Genomic DNA, 13,570 nt, shown 5'->3' on the forward strand with positions numbered 1-13,570 from the left:
ATATCAGAATAGGACTCTCCAGCCGTTGTCTTCCTGAAGAAACTTCAATTTGAACAGCTATCCATGCATGAAAACACCTTCACCAGAGCTAAGGAAATCAGGTAAGCAATCAAAGTACAAGGTTATAGTGTAATAATAAGAAAAGTCTCATTGAAGAGGGCAAGAAGAGCAGTTTTATTACCTCTGTCTCCCCTCCACTAACCCAGTAAGCATAGCATGGAAAGAGATTCTGTCTGCTTGATGGAAAGAGAGGGAAGTAAGCACAAGACTTTCCCTTAAACCTTGATACAGGGCTTGATACAATGGAATCTAGCATCAGTCAGAATTCCACAACATTTTTACACTAAATGTAAAAAGCAAGAAATCAAACCACAGTACTAGAGCAAATCACTTAAACACAAAGGAAGAGAGTGAGAGAGGAAGAAATTTTAAAAGCATTTATAAAACCGCTGGAAAATAGTGAACAAAATGGCAGTAGTAAGTTCTTACCTATCAATAACAACTGTGAATTAAATAGATTAAATTATCCAATCAAAAGATAAAGAATGGCTGAATGAATTAAAAAACAGGACTCTTCTATATGGTACCTATAAAAAATTAACTTTACTGGTAAGGACACAGAAAGTCTGAAAGTGAAGGTATGCAAAAGATATTGCATATAAATAGAAATTTAAAAAAAGGAGTAGCCATACTTAAGTGAGATTAAATAGCCTTTAAGTCAGAAACTATGAAAAGAGACAATCAAGGTCATTATATAAAGGGGCCAATTCAGCAAGAGGATGCGATTATAGATTTATATGCACATAACACTGGAGCACCTAAATATACAAAGGTAATATTAATAGATCTGAAAGGAGAGAAAGACTGCACTACAGTAACAGTAGGGGCATTTAACAACCTGCTTTTAGCAATGGAAAGATTATCCAGACAGAAAATCAACAAAGGAACATTGGATTGAAACTGTACTCTAGACCAAGTGGACCTAACAGATATATACAGAACATTCCATCCAACAGATGCAGAATACAGACCCTTCTCAACTGCGCATGGAGCATGATTCAGGATAGATCACATATTGGACCACAAAGTTAGTGTTATCAAACTTTAGAAGGCTGAGGTAGTATTATCTTTTCAGACCATGATGGTATAAAACTAGAAATAAATAACAGAAGGAACTTTGGAAAATTCACAAATCCGTGGAAATTAAACAACATGCCCCTGAACAAGCATTTGATCAATAAATAAGTTAAAAGGAAGATTTTAAATTTTTTAAGAAATAAAAATGGACAGACAACATACCGAAAACTATGAGATACAGCAAAACCAGGTCTAAAAGGAAATTTTATAACAATAAATGCCTATATCAAAAAAGAGAAAAATCTCAAATAACCTAAGGTTGCACTGCAAGAAACTAGAAAAACAAGTAGAATCTCAACCCAAAATTAGTAGAAGGAAGGGAATAATCAGAGCAGAAAAGAATAAAATTGTGATAAGAAAAACAATACAAGAGATCAATTAAGCAAATTTTTTTGAAGGAAAAATTGACAAACCTTTAGACTGAGAGAATAATCAAATAAATCAGAGATAAAGAAGGAGACATTACAACTTAGACTTCAGAAATGCAAAGGATCATAAGATACTGTTATGAACAATGATATGCCAACAAATTAGATAATCTAGAAGAAATTAATAAATTCCTGGACAAATACAACCTACCAACATTGAATTATGAAAAAATAGAAAACCCGAACAGACCAATGACAAGTAAGAAAACTGAATCAGTAACAGAAAGTCTCCCATCAAACAGAAGCCCAGGCTTTACTGCTGAATTCTACCAAATAGTTAAGGAAGTAATAACAATGCTTCTCAAGCTATTTCAAAAAACTGAAGAGGAGGGAAAGCTCCTAAATCATTCTGTGAGGCCAGCATTACACTGATACCAAAAACAGGTAAGGACACAACAACAGAAAACTATAGGCCAGTTTCCTTGCTGATTACCCTTGCAAAAATTCTCAACAAAATATAAATAAACCAAATTCAGCAACACATAAAAATATTATTTACATGATTAATTGAGATTTATCCTATGGATAGTTCATATATACAAATCAATAAACATGATACATCACGTTAACAGAAGGAAGGATAAACACAGCATAATCATTTCAATAGTTGCAGAAAAAGCATTTAATAAAAGTCAGTATCCTTTCATGATAAAAAAAAAAAACTCTTAACAAATTAGTTATAGAAATAATGCACCTCAAGATCATAAAGGCCATATGTGACAAACCTACAGCTAACATCATACTGAATGGGGAAAAGTGTAAGCTTTTCCTCTAAAATCTGGAACAAGGTATGGCTGTCCACTTTCACTACTTCTATTCAACATAGTACTAGAAATCCTAGCCAGAGCAATTCAGCAAGGGAAAGAAATAAAGGGCATCCAAATTGAAAAGGAAGATGTTAAACTTTTCATGTTTGCAGACACATGATCTTATATATAGAAAACCCTGAAGAGTCCATGAAAAAATCTTCGAACTAATAAACAAGTTCAATAACGTTACAGGATATGAAATCAACATAAAATAATCAGTAGTATTTCTATACACTAATAGCAAACTATCTGAAAAAGAAGTATTATTTTAAAATCTTTATTTCCAGTAGCTACAAAAATGTAAAATACCTAGGAATACATTAACCAAGAATGAAAAACATCTCCACACTGAAAACTATAGCCATTTTACATTTTACAAAATCTTGATGCAATAAACTGAAGAAGACACAGATAAAGGAAAAATTTTTTTATTCACAAACTGGAAGAATAAATGCTGTTAAAATGTCCATACTACTCAAAGTGATCTACAGAGTCAGTGCAATCTGTATCAAAATAGCAATGACAGTTTTCACAGAAATAGAAAAAAAATCCAATAGGTTTTATAAAACTACAAAAGGCACAAAGTAGCCAATGCAATCTTGAGCGAAAAGAACAAAGCTGGAAGCACTACCTGACTTCAAAATGTACTATGATGCAATAGTAACCAAAATAGCATGATACTGGCATAAAAACATAGACCAATGAAACAGAATGGAGAGCCCAGAAATAAATCTACACATTTACAGCTAATTCATTTTTTTTTTCAAAAGTTGCCAAGAAATCACAATGAGGAAAACAGTCTCTTCAATAAATGGTTTTGGGAAAACTGGATTGCCACATGCAGAAAAATGAAATTAGACTCTCATATCTCACTCTATATAAAAATCAATTCAAAATGGATTAAATACAAAGGTAAAACCTCCAAGTGTAAAACTATTAGAAAATAACATAGGAAAAAACTCCATGGCATTGTTTTGGACAATGATTCTTTGGGTGTGACTTCAAAAGCAGAGGCGACAAGAGCAAAATACAGACAAATGGGATTTTATCAAATTAAGAAGCTTCTGCACAGCAAAAGAAATAATCAATAGAATAAAAGACAACCTATAGAATGGAAGAAAATATTTCCAAACTATATATCTGATAAGGGATTAATATACAAAATATATAAGAAATTCAAACAACTCAATAGAAAAAAGCCAAATAACCCAAATATAAATGGGCAATAGACCTTAATAGACATTTCTCAAAAGAAGACATATGAATAGTCAACGGGTACGTGAAAAATGTTCAACATCACTAATCATCAGGGAAAATGCAAATCACAACCACAGTGAGATATCACCTCACTCATTAGAATGGTTATTGTCAAAAAAAAAAAAAAAGATTTTGGCTACATTATGGAGAAAAGGAAACCCTTGTGCACTCTTGGTGAAAATGTAAATTAGTACAGCTATTATGGAGATAGTATGGATGTTCTTAAACAAATTAAATATAGAGCTACCATATGATCCAGCAATTTCATATACACTTCTAAGTATATTGAAGCATTATACACCATAGCCAATATATGGAATCAACTGAAGTATCCATCAATGGATAAAATTATAAATAAAATGTATATAGATACACAATGGAATACTATTATTTAGCCATAAAAATAAGAAATATCATCATTTGCAACAACATACATGAATCTGGAAGGCATTAGGTTAAGTGAAAGATCCAAAGCACAATATGACAACAGCTACATGATCACATTCATGTATGGAATCTGAAAAAGTTCATCTTAAAAAAGTAGAAATTTAAATGATGGGTACCAGAGGCTGGAGTAGTTGGGAAGGGAGTGTTGGGGAAATGTTAGTCAAAGGATACATCATTATAGTTAGATAGAATGAATAGGTTCAAGTAATCTATTGCGTAGCATGATGACTATCATTGATGACAGTATATTGTATTCTTGAAAAATGTAGAGACTGGATGTTAGGTGCTTTCACCACAAAAATTACAACTACGCGAGGTAATACATTTGTTGATTAGTTAGATTTAACCAATCCACAATGCATATATACTTCAAAACATCGTGTTGAACATGATAGATACAATGTTATCTGTCAATTTAATTTTAAAAAGAAAGAATGAGAAAAGATACTTTTCAGAAAGTATTAATACTCATTTTTCTGAATTCCTGTAGTGTATTTTCAAGATGAAGTTTTCTAAAGTAACTGAAGCATATCTCATTAGCCATAAAAAATTATTTTGTAATGACAGTTTTAATGTAGATCTTCAGAAAAAGGCACACAATTACTGCCTTTTAAAATAGAATGCATGAAATACAATTAAATCTTTCCTTGACTAGTCATTTCAAAACACTTTTTTTTTTGGAATATCTACTGTTTTACCTGTTACAAAAAACACTAATAACATTAGGGAAATAAAAGTTTAAAAATTTACTCTTAGTTTACAATCTCAATGGGAAGTTAAATGTTTGGAAGGAAAAGTTTCAATCTGGCCTCTGAAAGGCTGGACAGAGATAAGCTGATTGTGTTTAAGAGTCCCAGAATTAGGAACGTTTAGCCTAAAAGGTGACATCTGTGGTAGTTATGGAAGGATGGATTAGGATTTAAGAAAGAGTGATACAGCATTTTAGAAGAAAAGGAGAGGCTTTCCAAATTATTCCAAGAAAGTGGTAAATTGATGAAATGGTGAAATGTTCAGTGTGCTTGATGAGTAGCAGCTGGAGAATAGTTCCAGACTTTACAGGAACATGAAAAAACATTCACTTTGGATCACATTACTTTCTTGCTTACAAACCATTGTTCTGCTATCAGTTACTGAGTAAAAGTCTTAGCTTGTTAAAATGTAAAAAATGTGAGCAAGCCCAGCCAAGATGAGCAAAGCCGCATACCTGACCTGCAGTTAACTACAGATGCATAAGGGAGTAAAACAAAGTTCATTCAATCCTGGCCCAGATCAGTTATCATGTAGACCTATGACCAATAATAAGTGACCATTATTTTAAGCTACTAAGATTTGGGATATTTTTGTAACTCAGTAATATTAAACTGATGAATTGTGTTAGTGCTTTTCTATGATTTTGTCCTAAAGTAAAAATGTCTTTGCTACTTATCACATTCAAAGAAATGTGGAGATGTAATAGAAACAAATCTTGCTAGGCAAATAGAACTATAATATTGCTTTGAGCTGGCATAAATTCAGTTCCATGTAATTCCATTTCTTGTTATAAACTTGGCTCTCTAAATATACAATGTATACTTCACTATATGAACACATGTAAATGCAGATACTATGTATATGAATACATTATTTATGCCATTCAAACATTTACCAGTCTTCTTATCCATGGCATTAATATTTTTAAAAATAACTCTTTTTAGTATGGACAATTTCAACTATAATATTCACAAACATAGAATAACATAATGAAACCCTATGTGCTTATCACCCAGCTTTAGTAATTTCTAATATTTTGCATGTGGTGTTGTTTGTAACAGGCTTTTGTTTTGTTATTTTTGTTTTTGTTTTCCTTTCCTTTGACGACATGAGTGGCATTCAGTGCTGCTAAGAACAAATTTGTAGATTTTTCCTGCAATGCTTTAAATAATTAACCTCCGTTTGTTACCAAGTAACTCTTGGGTATGTACTGATAGCAAAAGTAATATAAGAGTATTCACAGCATAATTAAATTTGAATAGCAAGTATTATTTAAAGGGTGCCTGATATTATTGCTCATAGGCATGTTTTTCTTTCTTGTACTTCTTTTTGGTAGAAGTAGGATTTTTTTCTACTTCTGTGAAAAATGACATTAGTACTTTGATAGGGATTGCAATGACTCTGTCAACTGCTTTGGGCAGTATGGTCATTTTAATGATATTAATTCTTCAATCTATAATATGAATGTGGCATGTTTTTTCATTTGTTTGCATCCTCTTCAACTTTCTTCATCAGTGTTTTATAGTTTTCCATGTAGAGATCTTTCATCTCCTTAGTTAAATTTATTCCTAGATATTCTATTTTTGGGGCTATTGTAAAGGGGATTTCTTTCTGAGCTAATTCATCATTTGTGTATAGAAATGCTACTAATTTTTGTATGTTGATTATTGTTCTGCAACTTCACTGAATTCATTTATCAAATCTAAGAGTTTTTGGTGGAGTTTTTAGATTTTTCTAAATATAAGATTATGTCACTGACAAGTAAGGATAATTTGACCTCTTTCTTTCCAATTTGAATACCATTCATTTCTTTCTATTGCCTAATTGTTCTTGCTAAGACTTCCAGTACTATGGTGAATACAAGTGATAAAAGTGGACATCTTTGTCTTGTTCCAGACCTGAGTGGAAAGGCTTTCAATGTTTCCCTATTAAGTAAGTGAAGGATAGTAGAGATTAGCCAGAATATGTCTCATAATAAATGACCATGACATTAACCTAAAATCTGAAACTTTCTAAGACCATTTCCCTTTGGGGAATCACAAGGAGATGAGTCATCAGTCAATTGCTTAATTTTTAAAAATATAAATCAACATTGAGTAGTAAAATTAGCCTGTATGAATAAAAGGAGGTGACTAAACTGACTTATAAAAATTTATCTCTAGATAATTAATCCCCCATAAACCTGCTTCTCTTATATTATCTCCACATATGGTTAAATGGCACCACCATTCATGTATTTGCTCAAGCTCATAACTAGGGATCATCCCCCTTAACTCACGGACATTCATTTACATTTCACATCTGGTCATTCAGTAAATTGTGTTAGTTCTTCCTACCAAATACTGAAGGGAAAAAAATTCTTCCACTTCCACCACCACCACTGTGCCATCACCTTTCAGTGGACTGCTTCAACATCTTCCTCCCTGCCTCCATTCTGCCTCACTGCTTCAACACCACTTTATTCTCCCAGACTTGAACACCAAAATGCCAGAGTGATACCTCTGGTACAAATGCCACTTGGGGCTCTCTTACTTATAAAACTTTCCAAAGCATTCCTATTATGCATAGAATAAAACCCAAGTCCTTTCCATGTTCTACAAGGCCATTCCTGCATCTGCCAGTGACTATGTCTGAATTCATTCTCATTCTTTTTTTTTACGTCATTATAGATACAATGACATTCTTTACCATCTCTTAAGCATGCCAAGTATACTACATGTCAGCACCTTTGAACTTGCTCTTCCCTTTGCCTGGCATAAACATCCTCCAGTTATTGATATGACTTGCTTCTTCCCTTTTCACAGATATGTTTCAAATGATCCTGAGGCAAAACTTTCCTGATAATTTTCTCTAAAATAGCACTTACGTTAGTCTCTGTCTCTTTAGCTGATTTAATTTTCATAGTACTTATAACTACCTGACATTATATTATGTGTGTATCCATTTATATGATTATTTTACATCTCTTTTTCTGGAATGCAGGCTCCATGAAAGCAGGAATTTTGTCTGTCTTGTTTACTGTTATAGCCCCTAGTATCTGGCAGAGAAGAAATACTTCATCAAATATATTTTGAATGAATAAATGAGTATTTTTATAGTTTAATTACAAACCACACTTATCAAATTAAATGAACAAAATACTAAGTATCAAAGCTAGCCAAATGAACTCCTTGGCTTTCCTAAATACATGTATTTTTATAGGTATATCATGAGTTACTTCCTTGGAAGTGTTTGTTCTGTCTCCTAGGCATGACTCTTAAGTCAAAGTTACCTTATATGTGTTGTTAGTTTAGTCATCAACTGATCTCCCAGCTCCTTTCTGTTCAGTTGCTTAGTCACTTCTTACTCTTTGAGGCTCCTGAGGCTCTGTGACTCTGTGGTTAGTCACCACAATTATTTGCAACAGAAAAGAGAAATGCTGCCAACCAGTGGCTATTAGAGATGAGTGAAAAATAGAGCACCGCTTTTACCCCATGAGGATTCACCTGGTTAATGTTGATATTTTCTTCTGTCCATTTATTTCTTCTGCAAGGACCATGAGATTGTGTTTACATTCCACAGCTCTCACAAGATATACGCTCCACTATTAGAAACTAATGTTAAAACATTTTGCCAAAGAAAGCAAAACTGAAATTCCATTATTGAGTCATTCAGAGGTTGAAGCATTCTGGGTGATCCAAGTTCCCCTTACTATCTGTGAACATAGGCAGTTGTTTGTCAATTCTTTTAAGTTAAAAAAAAAAATGCACAAACAACCTATTGTAAAATGGAGCGAGTCAGTGCAATTGCACAAAGCATGTTTTACTGTCAACTGTATAAGTCTTTGAATATTTTTTTGTGACCAGTTTTAGTTGGTGGATTCAAATGAGGTCACCAAAAAGTTATCTCTGAGTATAGCACTCATTACAATGCATCATAAATATGCCCTCATCTATGAACATCCTTATGAATGACTCTATGTCTTACTCATACTTTTATCTCTAATTTGGTACTGACTATTTTAGGTCATTCATAAATGCTTTTGAAATTGGATTATGGAGGTATTTATAATTATCTAGATTATAAGCTCTTTCAGGACCAAATGCTATGTTTTCTTTACATTTGATCCCCTTATAATCCTTGTACATTTGTACATTGCCTTGCATATTTAAAAGTCTTTAAAATATTTTTGTTGAATTGATTTGTCAAATATAGATAAATCCCCCTGCTATTGAAACTAGTGTGGAAATTGTTAATGATTCTTAAATTAGGATCTAAACTCCTTTTGATCCTTTGGTTGGATGCCCAGTTCATTATATCACAAATAGTAATATTTTTCTTGTCAGGCTACATAGGCTGCTAAATGCTATTGTCCCACACTTTGATGGGTATAATTAGAACAGATTTATTTTCCGTCTACTATATGCAGGAACTTAATGTGTTTTCCTTTTTAATCCTCACACAAATTCATGCAGAAAGACTATTTATGTCACTTTCTCCATATAAGAAGACTGGGAGTAAGAGATGTTAAATGATTTATCCAACTTGCCAAATAAGGCAGAGTCAGAAACTGTTAGACCTATGTTTCCCTGAACACTAACTGTGTGAAATCTTCCCTACTCTACCACAGTGCCTCTAAGAAATAAAGAAGGGAACTAGTTAAAATACGTTATGAAAATTACATATGATTTTGAAGGAAACATTTTATGGTAGGATAAGTATAGATATCCGAAATGTATTGAGTATTCTCAATAGTATCTGAGGGATTAGTATGTGAAGGATTAAAATTAAATTTTAAAGGGGTGATTGTTCAACAGAGAAAGATACATGTATCATAGACACCTCACATTTCTCTCCATTTAAAGACTCAATAATATTGGCCTCTTTACCCTGGTGTTGCCATTTTGTTTTAGGAAGACAGTGTTTTACGTTTTACCATTTCATAACTCAAGTGGAAAAGGGATGGAAAAAAGAGAGAGAGGCTGTATCCCTTCATGAATATTCAGGGAAACAATATAGATAGGGAATCAATCCTGTACACATCTTTGTGTATACTGACTTGGAGTTGTTTCTGTAACTGGCAGCTTGTAAGAAAACTTAGTGTCCTTAAAATTTTCCTTCTGTTATGCGGAACAGTTTTGTCAACTGAGACATATTAATAACTCTGTAAGTGAGGTCTGCTATTATTGTAAATGACTATAAAGCTTTACCGTTGTTAATAGAATATTCTGAAGAATAAAATGAGGTCTTGAAAATATTTTTGTTGGTGAATACAAAGCTATATTTAATGCAAAATTGGTGAGATAAATGTCTCTACTAAAATTACAGTACATTTTGGTAGACAAAATATGATTAGGATTTAAAATTACCCCATGCTTCATATCATTACTGTTACACTTTGTTTTGTTTTCAAAGTGGTTTCCATTAGTGCGTGAGTGTGCATGCATGTGTATAGGTGTGTTCTAGAGAGAGAAATGTCTCCGTAAATCAAGTTGTTTTCTTAACCATAAAAGGTCAGTTGGTTTAGTCATGGTGTAATGCTGATAACTTTTCTTTTTAAATTGTAATTTGATTAAATTTCCTTCTAGTTTCACCTTTGTCAATGCAGAAAATAAAGAGAGTTTTTGTGTTTGTGTGTGTGTTCATCTTGATTGGTCATTACCATAGCAGCATTTGTTTTCTAGTACTGTCTTCTGTCAGTTCAATCCAACTAATATTTATGAAATACCATAGTGTTTCAGAAACATTTAAATAATGGAAAATTCAGCCCATGTCCTTCCTTTGTGGGAGGAAAATTGGTCACCCTCAAGTGATTGTAAAACTGAGCTACATCTTAGCTTTAGCAATCACCTCCTTTTCACAGTCATTTTGCCAGTGTATCAAATCAGCAGCTCAGCTGTTCTGGTAACTGGAAGTTTCCCTTCACTTCTATTGAAGACAGAGAAATCACATGAGAAATATATTTCTGATACCCATCATAACATAATACCAAAACATGACACTTACAGATAATGACAGATTGCACGGCAAGGGCTCTCTGCTCTAGGTTATGATTATTTAGCTGCATGTTTCCACTGTTCTAACAGATTGCACACACCTTGAGGGGAGACTGCACAGACCCATGCAATATTTGTTTGACAGAATTTTCCAAGGAGCACATAACAAAGAATAGAGAGGAAAAGATCTAGCAAGGATTCTAGCTTGAATTTGCTCTCTTTGGTGAGCCTTTTGATCTTTTTGCACCTCAGATCCTTGATCTCTAAAACAAGAGAATTGAATCAGCCCAGTTTTTTAAAAATATATTAATATTTTTATTAAAAATATATTTTTAAATTGTATTAATATTTTTAACTACAAACCACTGTAAGGTATAAGTGTAGAAACTAAAGATATTCCAAACCCTCTATCACAATATCTGGCACATTAGGATGTTTAATATATATCAATTGAATTGGATTTGTTTGGTCAACATCTTGGATGAAATACTGATGTATAAGGTAAATAAAAGGAGAGCTACTTTTGTCAAAGTGGAGTGTGTGGCACTACAAGGCAGGGAACCAAGCCCAGTGCGCCCCCCTGCCCCTGCAAACTCCACCAGATATTTAACTACCCAGAGGGGCATGGTGAAAATCATACCGTGTTAGAGAACACAGTTTCCAAATCAAAGAACTTAATAAGCATATAATTCTTCCTGGCTTCAACATTCTATAATTTCATGACTGAGCTTTAAAAAATTCCTTTACTTACATCTAGTTTGCCACATGAAAGTAATATGAAAGATCTTAAGGATGTTGTAACATTATGCCATGGAGGGGGTGGTGGGTTAGGATGGAGAAGCACAAAACCATTTTGTATTTATGAATAAATGTACTGCATATGGGCTTTATTGTCTTTCTCTATAGAACTTTATTTTTGCCTACTGCAAACTAATGTGGTATGCATTTGAACAGGGAACAGTTCTCTCAGCTGCTTTCTGTAAAAAACTGTCAAGTTGTCTACTTGTAGCTACATAATCACAAGATTATATAAACTCACATAATCGACTGAATACAACACTTATTTAGATACCATAGTTGCTTTTGAAATTCAACCACTTGATAACGAGTCTAAGAAATGTAGATTTCCAACCTATTGATGGCAAACTATTTTGCCAATATTTAGTGAATACGCTGATTATTTAGGCAGTAGAAAAATAAAATCTATTAAGATCACTTTAGGCAGGAAAGAAGAGTATTAAAGGTTAATCAGAGTGATGTCATATCTTTGAGAAGAATTTCAAAGCTATTGATCTCATCCTATTACCCAAACTTTCATTTGCCCTTTATTTCTATCCTCTTGATAAATAGTAATAAAGATGAATGGATAATCATTCCAATAGCTATGAACAAAAGCTATCAATCATATGTGAGGTTGTTCTTCCAAACTAAAACTCAAAACTCATTCCTTTTATTCTCTGACCTGGGATACGTCATTCCTTTGTACTTATGATGTTTTCTTTTAAAGAGAAATGGAGGCAAGCTGCTGAAGCTTGAATTCTTGAACCCTCTGGTGATAAGTATATGTGGCCATCTCCTGGCAGTTCTGCCTAGATTAGCCTTCCAGTTATCAACCAAGCTGGCATGTCCTCTTGGCAAGGAAGAAAGAAAGCCTGCAAAGCAAAAACATTTAGTTTAGTAATCCTTAATTGATAATTTATATACTTGTTAGAGCAGAAATTTCAGTGACAGGTTTCAAGGGACCTAGGCAATTCAATCAGAGAGGGCAGGGCAGAGTGAGGAGGCTAAATGAAAGAGAACTTACTAACTAAAGTCCAGATATAGTCTAGTTTGGCTAGGAATAAAGATGCAATGGAAAACCTATCTTCAAGATTTCTAATGGCAATCTCTTAGATTTGTGGGCTGATAACTGAAATTGACAAGAGCACAGAGCAGAAATGTGTAGAAGCTTAAAATCAAAGAGAGTATACCATGCAAATTAGCAATAAACACTATAAAATGTAATGGATAATAGTAATAAAGAGTTTAGACTCAATGGAAAATATAATTTAAAATATTCCCTTGGTGTGGGTGTGCATGCTTGTACTTGTACTAATTTAATGCCACATCTACCTCACTTAGATTATGTATGTAAGAAATACTTAATGTAATAACTAAATGGCAGGTTTTGAAGTGATGTGATCTAGGATATGGAATTAAGAAGAATGAGACAACTTTATGCAAAAAAATCATTGTAATATATGACACATATATCATGTGTAGCTTTAATTAACACAAAAATGTAGGCCATCCCATTAAAAGCAAAACAAAGAACAAATTGAAATGCTTTCTGAAACACAGCTATATGTTCGTAAGGACTGACCAGTACTGATGCTCTAATTCATTAGTGTCATGTGACTGTCAATCTGTCAGTGTTATATTTTACTCTTCTACAGCCTAATAGCTTTTCAGCTTGCCTGAAGGTGCTATCTACAATATTTTCATTGTTACTTAGTTGAACGCTTTAACACTACTTTGAAAATGAAAGATAGTTGGGAAAATAGACTGTATTCTATCCTTTAGTTTCAAGCAGCATAACTCTAAGTCTTTGTATTATTATTGTTGTTTTTCAGCCCCCCTGACTGATAAGCCACCCAAGCTTTTGTATCCTATGGAAAGTAAACTGACAATTCAGGAGACCCAGCTGGGTGAGTAATTCCTTAATTCTAGTTAATATACTGTTCTCATTACGTTATGACAGTTCCTAAGCCTAGATTGTAACCTAATG

At 33.2% G+C, this 13,570-nt stretch overlaps 1 protein-coding gene across 1 annotated transcript in view; it reads left to right on the forward strand.

Moving 5' to 3' along the window:
- The window catches only part of IL1RAPL1 (interleukin 1 receptor accessory protein like 1), a 1,311,893-nt gene that overhangs the window by 1,021,755 nt on the left and 276,568 nt on the right, over positions 1–13,570 (forward strand). The window contains exon 6 of the mRNA XM_032285796.1: positions 13,416–13,490. Coding sequence (XP_032141687.1) covers positions 13,416–13,490 — 75 coding nt within the window. The remainder of the gene's footprint in view (positions 1–13,415; positions 13,491–13,570) is intronic.

This window comes from Sapajus apella, unplaced genomic scaffold, assembly GCF_009761245.1.
Source record: "Sapajus apella isolate SASKATOON/1434 unplaced genomic scaffold, GSC_monkey_1.0 scaffold17, whole genome shotgun sequence".
Taxonomy (NCBI): Eukaryota; Metazoa; Chordata; class Mammalia; order Primates; family Cebidae; genus Sapajus; species Sapajus apella.